The sequence below is a fragment of the Oncorhynchus tshawytscha genome, linkage group LG01 (genome assembly GCF_018296145.1).
Source record: "Oncorhynchus tshawytscha isolate Ot180627B linkage group LG01, Otsh_v2.0, whole genome shotgun sequence".
Taxonomy (NCBI): Eukaryota; Metazoa; Chordata; class Actinopteri; order Salmoniformes; family Salmonidae; genus Oncorhynchus; species Oncorhynchus tshawytscha.
This window is the reverse complement of record NC_056429.1, coordinates 33,144,397-33,167,462: the sequence shown is the minus strand read 5'-3', so window position 1 is coordinate 33,167,462 and position 23,066 is coordinate 33,144,397. Positions and strand designations below refer to the sequence as shown.

General features: G+C 44.8%; 1 protein-coding gene across 1 annotated transcript in view; it reads left to right on the top strand.

The window, feature by feature from the left end:
• The window catches only part of LOC112249683 (transforming growth factor beta receptor type 3), a 123,953-nt gene that overhangs the window by 59,834 nt on the left and 41,053 nt on the right, over positions 1 to 23,066 (top strand). Inside the window, exons 4-6 of the mRNA XM_024419468.2 lie at positions 1,772 to 1,909; positions 16,308 to 16,491; positions 21,843 to 22,005. Of these exons, the coding sequence (XP_024275236.1) occupies positions 1,772 to 1,909; positions 16,308 to 16,491; positions 21,843 to 22,005 (485 nt within the window). The remainder of the gene's footprint in view (positions 1 to 1,771; positions 1,910 to 16,307; positions 16,492 to 21,842; positions 22,006 to 23,066) is intronic.

Genomic DNA, 23,066 nt, shown 5'->3' with positions numbered 1-23,066 from the left:
AATGACAACAACCGCAAGTTGATGTAAATTGTAAATAGCACAGTAATGTCACTATTCCTGCATTTATCAAATTGCAGTTGTTGACATAAGCGTTTATGACATGTTTTTGTACTGCTTATGACCCCTTGACTTTTTCCACATTTTGTTACATTACAGCCTTATTCTAAAATTGATTTAAACAATTGTTAAAAATCCTTCATCAATCTACACACAATACCCCACGATGACAATGCAAAAACAGGTTTTTAGAATTCTTTGCAAATGTATATGGGAAAAAATGGCACATTTACGTAAATATTCAGACCCTTTACTCAGTACTTTGTTGAAGCATCTTTGGCAGCGATTACAGCCTTGAGTCTTCTTGGGTATGACGCTACAATCTCTGTCAAGTTGGATGGGGAGCATCGCTGCAGAGCAATTTATGTTCGATCAGGTTCGAGACTTGTCCGAAAGGCACTCCTGCATTGTCTTGGCTGTGTGCTAAGGGTCGTTGTCCTGTTGGAAGGTGAACCTTCGCCCCCAGTCAAAGGTCCTGAGTGCTCTGGAGCAGGTTTTCATCAATGATCTCTCTGTACTTTGCTCCTTTCATCTTTGCCTCAATCCTGACTAGTCTCCCAGTCCTTTCCGCTGAAAAACATCCCACAGCATGATGCTTCCACCACCATGCTTCACCGTAGGGATGGTGCCAGGTTTCCTCCAGATGTGATGCTTGGCATTCAGGCTTGGTTTAATCAGACCAGAGAATCTTGTTTCTCATGGTCTGAGATTCCTTTAGGTGCCTTTTGGAAAACTCCAAGCAGGCTGTTATGTGCCTTTTACTAAGGAGTGGATTCCGTCTGGCCACTCTACCACAAAGGCCTGATTGGTGGAGTGCTGCAGAGATGGTTGTCCTTGTCCTTCTATAAGGTTCTCCCATCTCCACAGAGGAACTCTGAAGCTCTGTCAGAGTGACCATCAGGTTCTTGGTCATCTCCCTGACCAAGGCCCTTCTCCTCCGATTGCTCAGTTTGGCCAAGCGGCCAGCTCTAGGAAGAGTCTTGGTGGTTCCAACTTCTTCCATTGAAGAATGATGGAGGCCACTGTGTTCTTGGGGACCTTCAATGTTGCAGACATTTTTTGGTACCCTTCCCCAGATCTGTGCCTCGACACAATCCTGTCTCGGAGTTCTAACGACAATTCCTCCGACCTCATGGCTTGTTTTGTACTCTGACATGCACTGTCAACTGTGGGACCATATATAGACAGGTGTGTGCATTTCCAGATCATGTCCAATCAGTTGAATTGACCACAGGTGGACTCAAATCAAGTTGTCGAATCATCTCAAGGATGATCAATGGAAACAGGATGCACCTGAGCTCAGTTTCGAGTCTCATAGCAAAGGGTCTGAATAATTATGTAAATAAGGTATTTCTGTTTTTTCTCAAAACCCGTATGCGCTTTGTCATTATGGGGTATTGTGTGTAGCTTGATGAGTAAAAAAAAAATGTAATCAATTTTAGAATAAGGCTGTAACGTAACAAAATGTTGAGATAGGGAAGGGGCTTTAGAATACTGCCTGAATGCACTGCATGTCCTGCTTTCTCCTACCCCGAGGACCCAATTGAAAATACAGGTTCTTCTGGGATTTCTGTCCTTTAACAATACTACTTTTACCCCATTTCATCAATCACGGGGGTTGAATGCCATGAAGTCCTTATGTACTGTAGGTACCCTTCATATAAAGTGTTATCTAATGTCCTCTAACCTTTTCCTGCTGTCGTCCTGTTCCCAGGTGGAGCTGCACCTGAAGCCCATCCAGTCCCTACTGGCGCACCAGAAGCCCCTGGTGTTTGTGCTAAACTCCCCCCAGCCTGTGGTCTGGGACATCAGGACAGAGAAACTAGCCCTGGGCATCAAACACATCTTCCATGTAAGTCAAGATTTAACTAAGTTCCCCTACCAATCTCTCTCTCTCGCTCGCTCGCTCTCTCTCTCTCTCTCTCTCTCTCGCTCCTTCTCTCTCTCGCTCTCTCTCACCCTCTGTCATTCTATTTCTCTCTGTCACTCTCTCTCTGTCTCTCTGTCTCTTTGTGTGTGTGTTTCCAATCTCTCTCTCTCTTAGTCCACTTACTTCCATGTATTTATTTCCTCATACCATTCTTTATTAACATACAGGCGTCGTCCACTTTTCTCCGTGAGACGTTAAGGAAGCAATTCTTTTGCAGAGGAAACCTGTGCTACGTTATGGTCTAGACGAGAAGAGCTCTCAGCTGTTGGGTTACAGATTTATCATGTGTTACACACAGTCTGTGGACAACAACAACCCCAGTCTGTGGACAACAACAACCAACTACACATGCAGGCAAACAGACAGACTCACACACACACTCTCCCACATGCCCTGTGGTGAGACGTTAATGTCTGTGTGGCAGTAGTTAATGTGTAATGTGCAGCAGTGGTTTATCCATGGATACAGGCTCTTCCTTACACTGTGCAGACACACACCCTTTCCACTTCCTCTTGTTGTAAACCCTAATAATCAGTGACAGACATACACCACTTTAATGGCTAACACACCACCGCTTTGGGACTTTGTTGCTATCAACCCTCAAGTGATTAGTGAACTCTTGTTTACATGCCAAATGATAAGACTATAGGTTGGCATGGACTATATGCTTAGCCTGTTCCCAGATCTGTTTAAGTGCTGTCTTGCCAATTCCTACGGTCATTGTCACACCAGGCTACATTATACTACGCTCATCCAGTGTCCCATAGAGAGTTGTGTGCTGGCCGGAAACCCTCTGACACAGTCGGGGATGAAACGTATTTATACTAGAAGATAAAGTGGGTCGGTGACATCAGCTCTGTTGGCACTGGAGTCCCTAACAACATTGTTTTTCAATCTGGCTTTTAAACAGTGGAGGGCTGTTCCCTCCCTTCCCTCCCTCCCTCCCTCCTCCCCTTCTTTCTCTCCCTCCTCTCACTCCCTCCTTAACTCCATCCAAACAATCTTGTTGATGGCTGGGCAGCGGTACAAATCATCCAGGGCGTCACACACTCACACACACACACACACACACACACACACACACACACACACACACACACACACACACACACACACACACACACACTCCCCATCCCTCCCCATCGGGGGGATGGGGAGGAGGTTTCTTGAAGGAATATTGGGAGGCAGCAGGCCCCAGCAGGCCCCCTGGACAGCTAGCCATATTTAGTAATGATACCAGAGGAGACCAGAGGGCTTCTCTCTCTCTCGCTCTCTCTCACTGTGAGACTTAATGAGAAAATGAGGGTAAGACACTGTATCACATGAGACAATCCCAGAGAAATTAGTGCATGGCTTAACTCAACCATGCTGCTCTACACTGTAAGCCTGGCTGGATCTGTACACTCTTCCACTCCTCCCGTGCCATATATGCTGTGACAACGTTCATGTAGCTCGTGGTTCTTCTGAAATAATCATTGTTAACACGATAGCGTTCCACAAGAATGTGACATCAGGCACTAATTCATATTATTTCCATATGTGGCGGTGATGTGTTCTCATTGCATGCAAAACATCCACCATGAAAACCAGAGTCCATACAATGTTTAACACAGACACTCATACATACGCATGTACGTACGCACACACACCCGTCCAAATTTCTCAGAGACTGAAATCCGACCTTCGGCGGTGGGACGACCTTGCAAAAAGAAGACTTTAGGACTCCGTCATCACCTCTGTGTTGAGTAGGATTACTGTGATTATGTGAAGTTAGCTAGCTGATGTGCTAACATCCATCCACCTTCTGTTTCCCAGCATATTGCCTTGAGCAGATAAACCATTATAGCCATATTACAGACCAGACCTGGGTTCAAATACTATTTGACATCATTCCAAAAACATCCGCTTGGGATTGTTCGAGTTACCTGGCGCAATGGAACCAGTAGAAAAGTTGCACATTTCAAACCCCGCCCATCTGGCTCTCCAGGCAGGCTAATACAAGCACTTAAAGAATTTGAAATATTTCAAATAGTACTTGAACCCAGGTCTAAAACAGACGCAAACCCCAGCCTCAGTCTGTCTCTGTCTTAACCACAGACTCAGGTTTCACCCCTAGTGAATACATCAAACAGTGTGACAACATGAGAACTAAATTCCAGTTATTTCCTGTACTAAGTGGAAATACTTCCATGTAAGATTGAAAACGGGGATGTAGTTCATTCAGATGAATTGGCATCCAGGCTGCTTACGTTTTCAGAGCTGTAAACTTGAATTCTACCTGCGGTTAGAGCCAGTCTTCTCTTGTGTGCATCCCAAATGGCACCCTACTCCTATATAGTGCGGGCTCTGGTCAAAAGTTGTGCACTATATAGGGATAGGGTGCCATTGGGGATGTCGTCTCAGAGGGAGCCATTAGCAGGTCAACAGTGTAGTGAATGTCTCCTCATCAGACATATAACAGCTGACAACAGCCATGAAGCCCAGCCCACAGCCTACAGTACAGTACTAGGCTAGCCGACCGTATTCTGTAGTGTAACTAATGTTGTTAGACGTTGGATCTGACATGGGGCCCTGTGCCTGCTTTCCCACTGTCAAGGGGAGGGATAGGACTCCTCCCTGGTGACAGTTTTACTGTTCAGGGATATTTTAATGTACAGATTTACAGTATCATATACAGTGGGGAGAACAAGTATTTGATACACTGCCGATTTTGCAGGGTTTCCTACTTACAAAGCATGCAGAGGTCTTTTTTTGATTTTTTTATCATAGGTACACTTCAACGGAATCTAAAACCAAAATCCAGAAAATCACATTGTATGATTTTTAAGTAATTCATTTGCATTTTATTGCATGACATAAGTATTTGATACATCATAAAACCAGAACTTAATATTTGGTACAGAAACCTTTGTTTGCAATTACAGAGATCATATGTTTCCTGTAGTTCTTGACCAGGTTTGCACACACTGCAGCAGGGATTTTGGCCCACTCCTCCATACAGACCTTCTCCAGATCCTTCAGGTTTCAGGGCTGTCGCTGGGCAATACGGACTTTCAGCTCCCTCCAAAGATGTTCTATTGGGTTCAGGTCTGGAGACTGGCTAGGCCACTCCAGGACCTTGAGATGCTTCTTACGAGCCACTCCTTAGTTGCCCTGGCTGTGTGTTTTGGGTTGTTGTCATGCTGGAAGAGCCAGCCACGACCCATCTTCAATGCTCTTACTGAGGGAAGGAGGTTGTTGGCCAAGATCTCGCGATACATGGCCCCATCCATCCTCCCCTCAATACGGTGCAGTCGTCCTGTCCCCTTTGCAGAAAAGCATGCCCAAAGAATGATGTTTCCATCTCCATGCTTCACTGTTGGGATGGTGTTCTTGGGGTTGTACTCATCCTTCTTCTTCCTCCAAACACGGCGAGTGGAGTTTAGACCAAAAAGCTCTATTTTTGTCTCATCAGACCACATGACCTTCTCCCATTCCTCCTCTGGATCATCCAGATGGTCACTGGCAAACTTCAGACGGGCCTGGACATGCGCTGGCTTGAGCAGGGGGACCTTGTGTGCGCTGCAGTATTTTAATCCATGACGGCGTAGTGTGTTACTAATGCTTTTCTTTGAGACTGTGGTCCCAGCTCTCGTCATTGACCAGGTCCTGCCGTGTAGTTCTGGGCTGATCCCTCACCTTCCTCATGATCATTGATGCCCCACGAGGTGAGATCTTGCATGGAGCCCCAGACCGAGGGTGATTGACCGTCATCTTGAACTTCATCCATTTTCTAATAATTGCGGCAAAAGTTGTTGCCTTCTCACCAAGCTGCTTGCCTATTGTCCTGTAGCCCATCCCAGCCTTGTGCAGGTCTACAATTTTATCCCTGATGTCCTTACATAGCTCTCTGGTCTTGGCCATTGTGGAGACGTTGGAGTCTGTTTGATTGAGTGTGTGGACAGGTGTCTTTTATACAGGTAACGAGTTCAAACAGGTGCAGTTAATATAGGTAATGAGTGGGGAACAGGAGGGCTGTGAGAGCCGGAATTCTTACTGGTTGGTAGGTGATCAAATACTTATGTCATGCAATAAAATGCTAATGAATTACTTAAAAATCATACAATGTGATTTTCTGGATTTGTGTTTTAGATTCCGTCTCTTGCAGTTCTTAAAGGGAGTGCTCCTAATCTCAGCTTGTTACCTGTATAAAAAACACCTGTCCACAGAAGCAATCAATCAATCAGATTCCAAACTCTCCACCATGGCCAAGACCAAATAGCTCTCCCAAGGATATCAGGGACAAGATTGTAGACATACACAAGGCTGGAATGGGCTACAAGACCATCGCCAAGCAGCTTGGTGAGAAGGTGACGACAATTGGTGTGATTATTCGCAAATGGAAGAAACACAAAAGAACTGTCAATCTCCCTCGGCCTGGGGCTCCATGCAAGATCTCACCTCGTGGAGTTGCAATGATGTTGAGAACAGTGATGAATCAGCCCAGAACTACAGGGAAGGATCTTGTCAATGATCTCAAGGCAGCTGGGACCATAGTCACCAAGAAAACAATTGGTAACACACTACACCGTGAAGGACTGAAATTCTGCAGCGCCCGCAAGGTCCCCATGCTCAAGAAAAAACACATATACATGCCCGTCTGAAGTTTTCCAATGAACATCTGAATGATTCAGAGAACAACTGGGTGAAAGTGTTGTGGTCAGATGAGACCAAAATGGAGCTCTTTGGCATCAACTCAACTCGCCGTGTTTGGAGGAGGAGGAATGCTGCCTATGACCCCAAGAACACAATCCCCACCGTCAAACATGGAGGTGGAAACATTATGCTCTGGGGGTGTTTTTCTGCTAAGGGGACAGGACAACTACACCGCATCAAAGGGACGATGGACGGGGCCAAGTACCGTCAAATCTTGGTTGAGAACCTCCTTCCCTCAGCCAGGGCATTAAAAATGGGTCATGGATGGGTATTCCAGCATAATATTGACCCAAAACACACAGCCAAGGCAACAAAGGAGTGGCTCAATAAGAAGCACATTAAGTTCTTGGAGTGGCCTAGCCAGTCTCCAGACCTCAATCCCATAGAAAATCTGTGGAGGGAGCTGAAGGTTCAAGTTGCCAAACGTCCGGCTCGAAACCTTAATGACTTGGAGAAGATCTGCAAAGAGGAGTGGGACAAAATCCCTCCTGAGATGAGATGTGTGCAAACCTGGTGGCCAACTACAAGAAACGTCTGACCTCTGTGATTGCCAACAAGGGTTTTGCCACCAAGTACTAAGTCATGTTTTGCAGAGGGGTCAAATACTTATTTCCCTCATTAAATTGCAAATCAATTTCTAACATTTTTGACATGCGTTTTTCTGGATTTTTGTTGTTGTTATTCTGTCTCTCACTGTTTAAATAAACCTACCATTAAAATTACAGACTGGTCATTTCTTTGTCAGTGGGCAAACGTACAAAATCAGCAGGGGATCAAATACTTTCCCCCCTCAATGTAGATGACCTTCTCTTTATGGCCTGACAAGTTATGCATATACTGTAGACACGTGAAACCTATGAGTCACATCTAAGTCCTATTCCGGCACATTCACGGTGAGGTGAATGTACCACATTATCTGTCTGTCTGTGAAGAGCCACTCTGGTCCTTAGCTATGGCAAAGTAAGGTTAGCGTTGAGTTGTGTTTGAGTGACATCTCTGGGTCCTCTGGCTGCAGAATGAGCTGCCTGTTACATCCCATCTGTCAGGCCAGCTCCTCTCCTCAGGTTCAGGTTGGCTCCACGGGGATGCCTCGTTAACATGCCGCCATGATGGAACCCAAACACTGACCGGTCTGGACGAATCCCCAATCCTCTCACACTCAGTCAGTGTTTCACTCTGCATCCCTGGCCCGTAGCTCTGCTCACATCAACTGCAGTACGTACACGTGTCGGAGTCAAACAGTCTGCCCTGCAGAAGAAGAAGACTGCAGTATAAATGCAACATCTGCATGTCACAGCACCTTCCTCAACCCATAGTAACCAGATCAGAACCACACTTATACTCTCACTGGCGGTATTCTTTACAGTCTGGAGGACTGTATGTGTACTGTATGTGAAGCCTGAGCTAGTGAGACAGAGTGCCAAGTTCAGCTTGCGCACCACCGGCCACATTTGAGTAAACCCTCTTGTAGAGTTGGAGAGGAGCTGGTGTTGTGTGGTGGGTATGTAGAGTAACAGTATGAACAGTAATGGTTTTTAGATCTTACCACCTCAGACCCCGAGGGTCTAGCCACACAGCCAGACCTCCTCTACGCTGTTCCCCCATTAGATTGACTATATCCTGGGGCTAATGGGGCCCTGAATCAACTCTGAATCTGCCCTGAATCAGCGCTGCAAGGCCTTGTTTCCTGGTCCCTGGTTCTAGGGTCCACAGATGGACACATATGGGCCCTGGAACCGCTACAGTTCAGCCCTGCTCTGCTCTGCCTGGTGAGCACACTGTTGCTGTTGGCCCGCTGGACCCTCCTGCCTGCAGCGTTTTCAAATCCTTGGCCTCAAATCCAGACATTCTGTTGTAAAACATGCTACGCAGCACTCCCTGTCAATCAGAAGTACTGAGTAATGAAAAAACATGAAGTCGGACATGAGATGAGGGATGGACACAACAAATCAAGCCAATGTAATTTCACCGGGAGACAATCAGGATCCGTAGGAGGGCACATCTCCAGAGAGGTGTCTTTAATTAAAGTTGGCTCTATGGCTGCGTCTCAAATGGTAGCCTATTCCCTATGTTGTGCACTACTTTTGACCAGGGCCCATAGAGGATAGAGTGCCATTTGGGACACAGCCCCTATGTTTTAAAGGGTTATCGTGCCTTGTTTGACTAGTTTGATCTGAAACACATCTCTGTTCTCTCTCGCCTTTTGATGGACCAACACTGTAAAGTTTAGCTGTTGGAATTTGTTGCTCTTTCTGTGTTTGCCAAGTCTTTATCCTTTTCTCTCGTTTCTTCTTTTATTGCATTATTCGGATTTGGTGTGATTCTTTCTTTCTCTCTTTTCTTTCTCTCTCTCTCTCTCTCCTTTTGGTGTCTTTCTCTACTTTTCTCTCTCTCTCGCCCCCTCTTTCGTTCTCTGTGCTCGTTAAATGGAACCATGGCCAGCCCAATATTGTTTTTTCTTCAGAGACAGATCTACAGGAACGTTCTGCCGTGGTGCAGAGACAGATGGTGTTGTTTTCTACACAACACCTCTCCCTGCCAGTTCTCATTCACTCACTCACTCACTCACTCACTCACTCACTCACTCACTCACTCACTCACTCACTCACTCACTCACTCACTCACGCACACACACACACACACACACACACACGCCAGCAACTTGATTAGCTCTCTGGAGCCTATATAGAGAGAGCAGATCAAATCACCCACAAAAAAGCATTTATCACATTCATAACATCACTGCATTAGAGTACGCTTCTATTATCTCACATCTTCTCTCTGTCCCTGAGGCCTCCCTCCCTGTCTCCCACTGTTTGGAACACCTCGTCTTCTCCAGACAGACATGGTGTTTTCTCCGGTTGTACTCTGGGTGTTGCTTCGTGTTGCTTAGCGAGAGAGTTGGAGGATTGCAACACTCTGATAATTGATATAATTTGGCACGGCGTCTCTTCTCTCCCCTCACCCGACCAGCACATATGGCAATAATATGTAGACGTTCACACACACACACAGGCAGAGAGGCCAGGAAACCAACCACAGGCATATGCTTTTAAAAAGCCACGGACCGTAAAGGGTACTGGGCAGCAGGCACATGTTATTGTTGGGTTTTATACTTGGGGAGGGAAGGAAGGGACCAATCTTACAGTGAGGAGGCTTCGCTCTCTATGGCTGTTAGGAACTGTAGACTTTGGAACATTTTAGACTAATGCCGACAAATTATGGCAGCAGCTATCTCTTTTGAAAAGTCAGGCGTAATATTTCATTGTATCCCATTGCATGTTCAGTGCAATCTGTTGAGCAGTTGAGGCTGGCTGATGTCAAAGCTGATGTTGCTTTTCAACAGACATGAAGTGGAGAGCAGCAGACACCCTTCTCATTGTCTTACACCCATGGAAAGAAGTTAGGCTAGTCCGCTAGCCCCAGGTTAGTATTTTTCAGAGCAGGCTTTAAGAAAATTTGCCAAACTAGAGGTCCATCCCTGGTTCCACCCAAGCACCCCCTCTTCTTTGACTGCCCAAGAACACCTCATTGGAGATTAGCTCTATTAGTTCCATGCCCAGTTAGGTAGAATGAGGTAAACTCTTGGCTTTGCAAAGTTCCATGGCTATTGAGTGCAAACCTGAGCTGATTCCAGACAGACAGACAGAAAGAGGCCAAACAGACATTCAGCTCCCCTGCTTGGTTGCGTTCGGTATGAGGTCATACAGTGAAATGAGCCCAGGACTAATCTAGGTTGTCTGTCTGTCTGGTTCTGTTTGTGAGAAGGGGATGGATAAACAACATAAATGTATATGTTCAGGGATTGGGCCCTCTCTCTCTGCACGTTCAGTCCTGTTTCCAGACAGGTCCTCCTCTTCTCTTCTCAGGGAGAAATGGCTGATACGCCGCTCAAGGCAATGAGTAGTGTACGTGTTATGAGAGTAGGGACTATAAAACCCGACAAAAATGACTGTACTGTGTATTGTATGAATATTTTTCTCCCAATTGTTTCATTGAGTTAATCATTCCTTTGTGACAGTTATTGATGTCTATGGATGTATAACTACTTTGACGTCTACAAAAAAGGTGCTATCTAGAACCTTAAAGGATTCTGTCCGTCTGTATAGGGGAACCCTTTGAATAATCCTTTTTGGTTGCAAATAGAACCCTTTTTTGCTTCCAGGTTAAACCCTTTTTTGGTTCCACATATAACCCGTTCTACAGAGGATTCTACATACAGGATTCTACACAGCCAAAAATGGTTCTACCTGCAACCAAAAAGGATTCTCCTATGGGGACAGCTGAATAACCCTTTTGGATCCCTTTTATCTAAGAGTGTATGCATGCAACACTACTTTGTAGTATTGTTAATACTCTGGGAGCCAAACAATTAACAATACCTTAACTTGGAAATGGTATAGCTTTCAAGCAGTTCTTTTGCAAGTCCTGGCTTCACACTTTATTTGTTCTTGTAAAAGTAGATGCTAATTTCTTATTTTTCCCAACTTTCAAGTCTTTGATAAAAACATTGCTTATGATTGCAGATAATCCTTAATGAATCTTAAATAATGATAAGTGAGAAAGTTAGAGGTACTAAACTCCTAGGTATAACATTGGATGGTCAATTATCATGGTGAACTCATATTGACTATGTTGTTGTGAAGATGGGGAGAGGTATGTCCTTGATTACTGTCCGGTAATATGGTCAAATTAAGCAAAGAAAGACCTAGCAAATCTGCAGCTGGTTGAAAACAGAGCAGCACGCCTTGCCCTTACGGTGCATTCGGAAAGTATTCAGACCCCTTGACATTTTTTCCACATTTTGTTACGTTACAGCCTTATTCTAAAATGTATTAAATTGTTTTTTTTCTTCATCAATTTACACACAATACCCCATAATGACAAAGCAAATTAATTTATATATAAAAAAAACCTGAAATATCACATTTACATAAGTATTCAGACAATTTACTCAGTACTTTGTTGAAGCACCTTTGGCAGTGATTACAGAATAGTCTTCTTGGGTATGTCGCTACAAGCTTGGCGCACCTGTATTTGGGGAGTTTCTCCCATTCTTCTCTGCAGATCCTCTCAAGCGCTGTCAGGTTGGATGGGGAGTGTTGCTGCACAGCTATTTTCAGGTCAATACAGAGATGTTCGATCGGGTTCAAGTCTGGGCTCTGGCTGGGCCACTCATGGACATTCAGAGACTTGTCCCAAAGCCACTCCTGCATTGTCTTGGTTGTGTGCTAAGGGTCGTTGTCCTGTTGGAAAGTGAACCTTCACCCCAGTCTGGGGTCCTGGGCGCTCTGGAGGAGGTTTTTATCAAGGATCTCTCTGTACTTTGCTCCGTTCATCTTTGCCTCGGTCCTGACTAGCCTCCCAGTCCCTGCCGCTGAAAAACATCCTCACAGCATGATGCTGCCACCACCATGCTTCCCCGTAGGGATGTTGCCAGGTTTCCTCCAGACGTGACGCTTGGCATTCAGGCCAAATAGTTCAGTCTTGGTTTCAGCAGAGCAGAGAATCTTGTTTCTCATGGTGTGAGAGTCTTTAGGTGCCTTTTAACTCCAAGCGGCTGTCATGTGCCTTTTACTGAGGAATGGCTTCCGTCTGTCCACTCTACTATAAAGACCTGATTGGTGGAGTGCTGCAGAGATGGTTGTCCTTCTGGAAGGTTCTCCCATCTCCACAGAGGAACTCTAGAGCTCTGTCATAGTGACCATCTAGTTCTTTGTCACCCTTCTCCCCGATTGCTCAGTTGGCCTGTCGACCAGCTCTAGGAAGAGTCTTGGTGGGCCCAAACTTCTTCCATTTTTATATTTGATTTGTTTATTTCACCTTTATTTAACGAGGTAGGCAAGTTGAGAACAAGTTCCCATTTACAATTGCGACCTGGCCAAGATAAAGCAAAGCAGTTCGACACATACAACGACACAGAGTTACACATGGAGTAAAACAAACATACAGTCAATAATACAGTAGAAACAAGTCTATATACGATGTGAGCAAATGAGGTGAGATAAGGGAGGTAAAGGCAAAAAAAGGCCATGGTGGCAAAGTAAATACAATATAGCAAGTAAAACACTGGAATGGTAAATTTGTAGTGGAAGAATGTGCAAAATAGAAATAAAAATAATGGGGTGCAAAGGAGCAAAATAAATAAATAAAATAAATACAGTAGGGAAAGAGGTAGTTGTTGAAGAATGATGGAGGCCACTGTGTTCTTGGGGACCTTCAATGCTGCTGCAGACATTTTTTGGTACCCTTCCCCAGATCTGTGCCTCGACACAATCCTGTCTCGGAGTTCTACGGACAATTCCTTCGATCTCATTGCTTGGTTTTTGCTCTGACATGCACTGTCAACTGTGAGACCTTATATAGACAGGTGTGTGCCTTTCCAAATCATATCCAATAAATTGAATTTACTTGAGAAACATCTCAAGGATGATCAATGGAAACAGGAAGCACCTGAGCTCAATTTCTCAGAGTCTCATAGCAAAGGGTCTGACTACTTATGTAAATAAAGTATGTCTTTTTTTATTTTTAATAAATGTGCAAACATTTCTAGAAACCTGTTTTTGCTTTGTCATTATTGGTTATTGTGTGTAGATTGCTGAAGAAAATGTTTTATTTAATCAATTTTAGAATAAGGCTGTAACGTAACAAAATGTTGCAAAATGGGTCTGAATACTTTCCGAATGCACTGTACAATGCATTTTTTTTAACACGTTCTGCTAAACAAGCTTTCTCTTTCTCTCTCTCTCAGCTAACGGAGTATGGATCTCGGGTTGGTTTAGATAGAGAGAGCAGGTTTGTTGAGTCCCAGTGTCTCTCTGAGTCTTTCATGTTACCATTTCAAATCACCCTCGAACGGCCTGGAGCTAATTTGGTTTTTCAGGCTTCCACCTCTAATTATTTCAGACTAATTACAGACGTATTGCCGCAATTAAATTGATGAACTCTGCTGAGCTTGGCAAGGTAAACCCCAACCCTTTCCTCTGACATCTCCTCCTCTCCTTGTTTCAGCACTCGTCCACGGCTCTATATCACTTTTGATTGCTGAGGTGAGGCAGTCAGGCGGAGGCGCGGCAGTCAGGCGGAGGCGCGGCAGTCCGTCTTTCTCCACTAAAGTTTTCCTTTCCTTCCTGCCGTAGTCGTAGTAAACGTTATCACTCAAAATAAAAAGCTACGTTGCGGTGAATTCTTCGACAGTATCTGTCTCCCTGGTCTTGGCATTCATCATCTGTGGTGACAATGCCAGGAACGTAGAAAGGAGCGGCCAGGGGTCAGGCAGATGTTGCACATGGTGCTGGCTGGGCCGTGTGTGTGTGTGACGTGTGTTTGTGTGTGTGCTGGAGGGAAATGGAGAACCTCTCTGTCTGGAGTTCCAAATAACCAATTTTCAAACAAACAAGCAAACACCATGATCTGAAATAATGTGTTTTGTTTTCCTCTTCCCCCTCTTTGGAAAACTTCAAAATTATGGGTAATGCAACAAACTGGGAACGATCCTAAGTGTTATGAGTTAATGTTTTAATTGGGCCTGCCAGGCAGCACGGTCAACTGCCCTCCCAATGTTAGATAGGAGGCCGTGGGAATAAGAAAAACATCATGATAAATATAATGAGGTAGGTTATCTAGACCAGACCGTGTGTTAGGGCTGCCTGGCTGGCCTGGGATACTCAGCTCTGCTCACAGTTGTACTACAGTCAGTAGTTTTTTTTCTGCACATGTGAATGTTTATCTCTATGAAGTGAAGCATATGGGTTGAGGTCCGTTAAGGGCCAAAGGGGTGGTCTCACTCTCTCGCTCTCTCTCTTCTGCGTACTCACACGCATGCATGCACACACGCCAAGCTCAGCCAAGTTACTCTCTTTCCCTCCATCCCTCCCTGCCAGAAGACAAATCAGCACTTCATTGTGGTCTCAGGGCTCCGCACACATTTTACGCTCATTTTTTGTCACTCTGCGTATCACAGCTGGGTTTTGCGGTCTCGCAGCCTTTTGCCTACCTAGGCTTAGGCTACATCCCCCTGTATCACATCTGGATGCAATATATCCCGCTCTCATATGGCAAAATGATTTACTTTTAGATTATAATGCTAACTCCAAACAAACTGCATTGCTAAAAGTAGTCTATTTCTTTGTGCCTCTGATTTATTTATTAGTGTGTGTGTGTGTGTGTGTGTGTGTGTGTGTGTGTGTGTGTGTGTGTGTGTGTGTGTGTGTGTGAGCACGCATACACAGACACGTGTGTCTTTCAGTTGTGTTTCCTACAACAAAGACAAAGTAGCGTGAACATATGCCATCATATGTGTGTTTGTGTGTCTGCTGGCTACGTTCATGACAGGCAGCGACCATACCTCTCCAGCTGTATGCAGCCATTTTGAGAAAATCCTGCACACTAGTGATGATGCACAATAACATTACGTAATCAGTAGATACCATGCATCTTATTGTGTAAGGAGACCATGTGTAAAAATACGGAGCGCACATTGCGAGAGGCCTTGAAATAACGATCGCGGATGGAGTGTCAAAGATGTCTTTTGGCAAAGTTCAGATGGAAGGTTTGAATTTGCAAAAGTCTTCTCTTCGCCCTTTTTCTGTTTGCCTCGAGGCAGTTCTTGACTTTTATTGTCTTGAATTTCTTCTTTCCCCATAAAGTGGATGAGCATGTCAATAGAGCATTGGATTTTATGGGCATATATATCTTTATCAACAAAGTCCTTGTGAGTGGAAGTCTTGAAAACTAACTTCATGAGCCCAATAGAGAAAGTGCAGCTTCTTAACAGTAAATCACGTCACAGGTCTGATCCGCAACTTTTTAGCTCGACCATTTTATATTCTCAGTAACTCTATACATGTATTTCCTTCAGTATCTGCAATAGAGACTGATGAAAGTAATCCAGAGTTATCTGATGTAAATTGGAATTAAAAAAATAAAATCATACCCACTGATATTAAAGGTAGATTCAGCGATATGACGTAGGTGCAGAAAGTGAGCCGCATAGTGCTCATCTCAATATCTGTCATTTCGCTGAGTCGACCATTAAATCCATGCTTATTGGTCTCTAGAACTACAAATCCTGTAAATCCCCACTCCGCATTATTGTTCCTATGGTCTCTCTCTGAGTTACTGTCACACCAGGTCCATAATGCTAGGGCTAGTCTCTTAGGACAAGTTTACCAAACGCAGATTAAGCCTAGTCCTAGACTAAAAGTACTTTTAGATTCTCCATTGATCTAGCTCTTTAGTCCAGGACTAGGCTTAATATGTGGCTAGGAAACCAGCCCATAGTGTCGTACAGAAACCTACTGTATCACAGTCATTCTGTGGAACCCCTGCCTCCAGCTCTTTTCCTCACAGGCAAAGTGATGTCCCTCTGTGGCTCCTATAGCCCTGAGAAATGGCTGTAGGCTGTTATAACTATGCGTCTTAGTACACCCAATGCCATAGCAGTCTACAGACATGTCTTAGGGGCTATGTCTCCTGATGTACAGTGTCTATCTGTAACATCATTGTGTCTCTTCACCCTCCAGGTATCAGAGAGCTCAGATGTCCACTTCTCTGTGTGTCTGTAAAGCCATAGTGTCTCTCTGGCTGACTGTCTGTATCGTTGTGGTATCTCTCCTTCCTCCAGGTATCTGAGGGATCTGATGTCTACTTCCTTCCAGGGAACTTCTCCCTCCACTGTCAGGTTCAGAAGGAGGTGCTTCCCCATGGCAACGAGCACCTCCTCAGCTGGGCCACCAAGAAGTACAGAGCCGTCACCTCCTTCTCCGAACTCAAGATCGCCCTGGACATCTACATTAAAGTGGGAGAAGGTGTGTTTTACTTTCAGAGGGAAGTTAGAAATATTTCTGTAAAGGACGCTCTTAGAGGAAGGTGCTACCTATAACCATACAGGGTTCTTTGGCTGCCCCTTCTGTAGGATAACTATTGGTTCCAAGTGGAAGCCTACATCAAAGTGGGAGAAGGTGTGTTTCACTCTGAGAGGCAGGTTAGAAACATTGCCTCAGTCCTAAGGTAGTGCCACATTTCCGTTTCGAATGCCTAGGGAGACGTTTACACCTACCTTCACTAACAGTATATTTTCTCTGCCTCGTGACAGGCCTTTTCTTCCCCACTAAACGTTAATCAAGTGGTTCCCACGCAGTAATTGCCTCTCAATGGAGGCCATTGATAGTCCTGGGACTTACTGGACCCTAGAGAAATAAATCCCAGAGAAGCAGAGCTAACACTTTCTCTGTGTCTCAGATCCACTGGTCAGCTTTCAGTTCCATTTAAAAAGCAAATAGACTTGGCCGGGAGGAAAGGACCTTTTCTTTCTTTTGTAATCTGTCCGTTTGCTTTCCTTGCTTGTCAACTTTTCTTCATTGACTGTGAGCCCAGAGCCAGTGTAGTGAGGAGGAAGTGACGGATGGAAATGCAGAGCAGGTTTGTGAGAGGGTCTGTGTCTTCGTAGTAGGTTTGTGAGAAGGGTGTGTGTCTTTGTAGTAGGTTTGTGAGAAGAATCGCTGCTCTGATTGCTAGCTGTAAAATGGCGCCCGGAGCAGGAGTTTTTTTGTTAGTTTATCTGCGTTTGTAACTTCTTTTTTTTAAACTATTTTTGTACATAATGTTGCCACTACTCTCTCTTTTGACCGAAAATAATTTCTAGACATCAGGACTGTGATTACTCACCACGGGCTACCAGAATCCTTTTTATTCTTTTATGACTCTTGACGAGCCCGGGGCGGAGGATATACGGCTCCCTCGGAAACAGGCCCTGACTCCAGTGATCTGTGTGAAGAGGAGGTGGAGAAAGAGAGGCCGGAGGGCGGGCTGCCTTCTGTGGAATAGGCGGCGATTGAATAAACCCCCACTCCCCTCAATTCTGCTAGCAAACATGCAATCTTTGGACAATAAAATAGACAAGTTATTGGGAAGATTAAACTACCAACCGGACATTAAAATCTGTAACATCCTATGCTTCACAAAGTCATGGCTGAACGACGACAATAACAACATACAGCTGGCTGGTTATACGATGTACCGGCAGGATAGAACAGCGGCGTCTGGTAAGACAAGGGGCGGCGGTCTATGTATTTTTGTAAACAACAGCTGGTTTACGATATCTAAGGAAGTCAAGAGCCATTGCTCACCTGAGGTAGAGTTTCTCATAATAAGCTGCAGACCACATTACCTACCGAGAGAGTTCTCATCTATATTCTTTGTATCTGTTTACATACCACCACAGTCAGAGGCTGGCACTAAGACAGCATTGAATTAGCTGTATTCCGCCAAAAGCAAACAAGATAACGCTCACCCAGAGGCCGTGCTTCTAGTAGCCGGGGACTTTAATGCAGGGCAATTTACATCAGTTTTTAACTAATTTCTATCAACATGCTAAATGTGCAACCAGAGGGAAAAAACCCTGGACCACCTATACTCTACAGATGCATACAAAGCTGTCCCTTGCCCTCCATTTGGCAAATCTGACCATAATTATGTCCTCCTGATTCCTGCTTACAAGCAAAAATTAAAGCAGGATGCACCAGTGACTAGATCAATACATACTCCAACCAGAAACCATGGATTACAGGCAGCTACAGCATTGAGCTAAAGGCTAGAGCTGCCGTTTTCTAGGAGCAGGACTTGAACCAGGAAGCTTATATCCCGCTATGCCCTCCGATGAACCATCAAACAGGCAACGAGTCAATACAGGACTAAGATCGAGTCTTACTACACCGCCTCTGACGCTCGTCGGATGTGGCAGGGCCTGCAAACCATTACAGACTACAAAGGGAAGCAGAGCCAAGAGCTGCCCAGTGACATGAGCCTACCGGATGAGATAAACTACTTCTATGCTTGCTTCGAGGCAAATAACACTGAAACATGCATGAGAGCACCAGCCTGTACCGGAAGAGTGTGATCAAGCTCTCCGCAGCCGTTGTGACTAAGACCTTTAGACAGGTCAACATTCACAAGGCCGCAGAGCCAGATGGATTACCAGGACGTGTACTGCGAGCATGCTCTGACCAACTAGCAAGTGTCTTCACTGACATTTTCAACCTGTCCGAGTCTGTAATACCAACATGTTTTAAGCAGACCACCATTGTGCCTGTGCCCAAGAACCCTAAGGTAACCTGCCTAAATGACTACCGACCCGTAGCACTCACGTCTGTAGCCATGAAGTACTTTGAACGGCTAGTCATGGCTCACATCAACATCATCATCCCAGAAAACCTAGACCCACTCCAAGTTGCATATCGACCCAACAGATCCACAGATGATGCAGTGTCTATTGCACTCCACATTGCCCTTTCCCACCTGGACGGAAGGAACACCTATGATGGGAATACTATTCATTGACTACAGCTCAGCATTCAACACCATAGTGCCCGCAAAGCTCTTCAATAAGCTAAGGACCCTGGGACTAAACACCTCCCTCTGCAACTGGATCCTGGACTTCCTGACGGGCCACCCCCAGGTGGTAAGGGTAGGTAACAACACATCCGCCACGCTGATCCTCAACACAGGGGCCCCTCAGGGGTGCGTGCTCAGCCACCTCCTGTACTCCCATTTCACTCATGACTGCACGGCCAGGCACGACTCCAACACCACCATTACATTTGCAGATGACACAACAGTGGTATGCCTGATCACCGACAACAACGAGACAGCCTATAGGGAGGAGGTCAGAGACCTGGCCGTGTGGTGCCAGGACAACAACCTCTTCTTCAACGTGATCAAGACAAAGGCGATGATTGTGGACTACAGAAAAAAGAGGACCGAGCACGCCCGATCCTCATTGACGGGGCTGCAGTGGAGCAGGTTGAGAGCTTCAAGTTCCTTGGTGTCCACATCACCAACAAACTAACATGGTCCAAGCACACCATGACAGTCGGGTAGAGGGCACGACAAAACCTATTCCCCCTCAGGAGACTGAAACGATTTGGCATGGGTCCTTAGATCCTCAAAAGGTTCTACAGCTTCACCATCAAGAGCATCACTGGTTGCATCACTGCCTAGTATGGCAACTGCACGGCCTCCAACTGCAAGGCACTACAGAGGGTAGTGCGAACGGCCCAGCCATCCAGGACTTCTATACCAGGCGGTGTCAGAGGAAGGCCCTGAAAATTGTCAAAGATCCCAGCCACCCTAGTCATAGACTGTTCTCTCCGCTTCTACTCCCAAGCTATAAGACTGTTGAACATCTAGTGAAATGGCTACACAGACTATTCACATTGCCGCCCCCCCCTCTCTATACCACTGCCACTCTCTGTTGTCATCTATGCATAGTCACTTTAATTAACTCTACCTACATGTACATATTACCTCAACTAACCGGTGCCCCCGCACACTGACTCTGTACCGGCACAGAGTTTTTTACTGGGACTGTTTCAAGTCTCCAAGCAGTTTTGGTCCAACACACAAAGGAGGGATCCATTTATGGTATTCTTTCCTTCTTAAAACTAGAATCTTTAGTTGCTACATCCATTTCTGGAATTATAAATAAATATATATATATATATATACCCATTGATTCTTGAAGACTATAACTTAGAAATGCCTCATGAGCTTAGTTAAACTTTCATAACCCATCACAACCCAAAATATGAGCTTGTTTTACTCTGTTTGTAAACAATGTATATATAAGCAAACACTTCGTATCTTCGAAACATGTTTAAAATGATACTTTTGATATCACGGATGGTCAGTCCATCCATCGATAGGTCTGTCTATGAATTTGAGCGTGGTTACATTTCTCCGGGCCCATCCCTCCGCTTTTTAACTAAACAGGGATGGAGAATCGCTTTGTTATTGTTTCTACTAAAGATTCTAGCTTTAACCCCTTGAGCTACCAATAAACAAGATAATAAGGACCTTGTTCCTTAACTTGTCTGTAAGAAGACCACTTCTGAGAAGCAGAGTTTGTAGTAAACCTAACTGGAAGGCATTAATGGGTATAGCAAATGTCAACTGTTCCTTGACAACTGTTAGCTGTGAGTGGAGACAAACTGTCAGAGCTGTCTCCTCTCCAACGGGCAGTAGAGTTACTGTAGCAGGGACTAAGGCTGTTTGAAGTTGAGGGCTTTCCTCCACGGATGTTGTGTGATTGATCCATTGAAGCCATGCTTCACTCTTTCCTTCACTTCATCACTCCCCACTGGTCCTTTGTAAACCGAACCGACAGCACGTCCAACTTCATCCTACGTCAACATCCAGATAGATAGGCCACCTCATTTCTAACGACTATCTTTCAACTGCATGACAGTATCACTGTGACTGCCAGGAGTAGAGTCCTGGCTCCATTACACATTACAGCCGGGGTATGTACTGTTCTCTCCATGTAATCAATCACTTTGGAGGAAAACAGAGAGTGTGTGGTTGCTTAGCCTTGAAGCAGTCATCTATTCAGCCACTCTCTCTGTCATTAGACACTGTGGCTTGGCGAAGGCCCAACGTGCCATGTTTACCTCAGTCCCCCCCATCTCTCTCTGGTACTTTTTCATGAGGCTGGACAGATTTCCGCTTTGTGTCCTACCAGGTACTTAAAACAAGCAAGAGGGGGGCACGAGTGGGTCTAGGGAGGAAGATTCCAACCTCTTTAGTTTATATTGTCCAAGACCTTGTTTGCCAAATAAGGAAGCATCTGGGCTTAACTTTTCATGTTTTGTAAAAGACTGAGAAGAGGATCGCATGCCCCGACAGTTGGATGGAGAATAATAACATTTGAGTAAATAAATGGTAGTAATTTAGAATGGTGGGAAACCTGACAGGAATGACTGATTGGACGTGTTTATGACGGCTATTGTTCAACATGTCTTTTCATTTTCCCAGAAACATGAATCATAGTGTTCAATGTAAAAGCTGTCTGTATGTCCCTGTCTTTTACCAGCAACCCCAAAGTGTTCGGATATCTCAAAACGTTGGCTGAGCAGTAATGTAAATACCTCACCCATTTCCTCATGAGGATTAATCCTGAAAGAAAATGAAAAACTTGCACACTGCACTTGCCAGTATCACTTCAGTATATTAAGTTTACGTATTAACCTTGACTGCCTCCACCGGAACTTCTTGCCCGTGAGGATTAATCAAGTTTAATCACATCACCTCCAGTGTTCGAATTATACATTGAGTCATAGTCTCGTCTCATCTCATCTAACCACCCTCTTCTTTCGTCTTCCAGACCCAGTGTTCTCAGATACCTGTAAGATTGACAACAAGTTCCTGTCTCTGAACTACCTAGCTGGCTACGTGGAGCCCCAGCCCTCTAAAGGCTGTGTCCTGTCTGGACCAGACCAGGACCAAGAGGTCCACATCATTGAGCTGCAAGCACCCAACTCCAGCAGGTCAGTACTGTAAACCAACACAACCATAACACAACCATAACACAACCAGAACTCCAGTAGGTCAGAACTGTAGCCCACCACCAGAACCAAAACATAGTCCAACCCAAATAAAACGCACATTTATCCAGTTTAGGCTGGGTTCCTGGACACAGATTAAGCCTAGTTCTGGACCAAAGAACACTTTCAATGGAGATTCTCTATTGAACGTGCTTTTAGTCCAGCAGTGGGCTTAATCTGTCTCTGGTAATCTGGCCCTTTATGTCAATCACGCTAACTCTAAATATAAACCTTAGTGATCTCAGTGTAATTTCCCTATTACAAGAGGTCAGGATGGTTTCTCTCTTCAGGATGGTTTCTCTCTAGTCTCACTGGTAGTCTGTGTTGGATATCAAGGAAGAGTAGGATAATATTGACCTTTTGAGGTTTATCTCAGACTCAAAGTCTGAGGGTGCCTCCCAAATGGCATCCTATTGCCAAGGGCACTACTTTTGACCAGAGGTCCATGGACCCACGGTAAGACACTTTGTCTTACCGTGGACTGATGAACATAAAGGCTTTTAAATATGCTTTTGTAACCCTTTCCAGTTTTATGCAAGTCAACAATTCTTAATCTTAGGTCTTCTGAGATCTCTTTTGTTCGAGGCATAGTTCACATCAGGCAATGCTTCTTGTGAATAGCAAACCCAAATTTTGTGAGTGTTTTTTTTATAGGGCAAGTCAGCTCATACCAACATCTCCAATCTCGTCTCATTGATTGGACTCCAGGTTAGCTGACTCCTGACTCCAATTAGCTTTTGGAGAAGTCATTCGCCTAGGGGTTCACATACTTTTGCCATCCTACACTGTGAATGTTTAAGTGATGTATTCAATATAGACAAGATAAATACAATCATTTGTGTGTTATTAGTTTAAACACACTATGTTTGTCTAATTTGATGACCAATTTATGCAGAAATCCAGGTAATTCCAAAGGGTTCACATACTTTTTCTTGCCACTGTAAGTATTCAGACCCTTTACTCAGTACTTTGTTGAAGCACCTTTGTCAGCAATTACAGCCTTG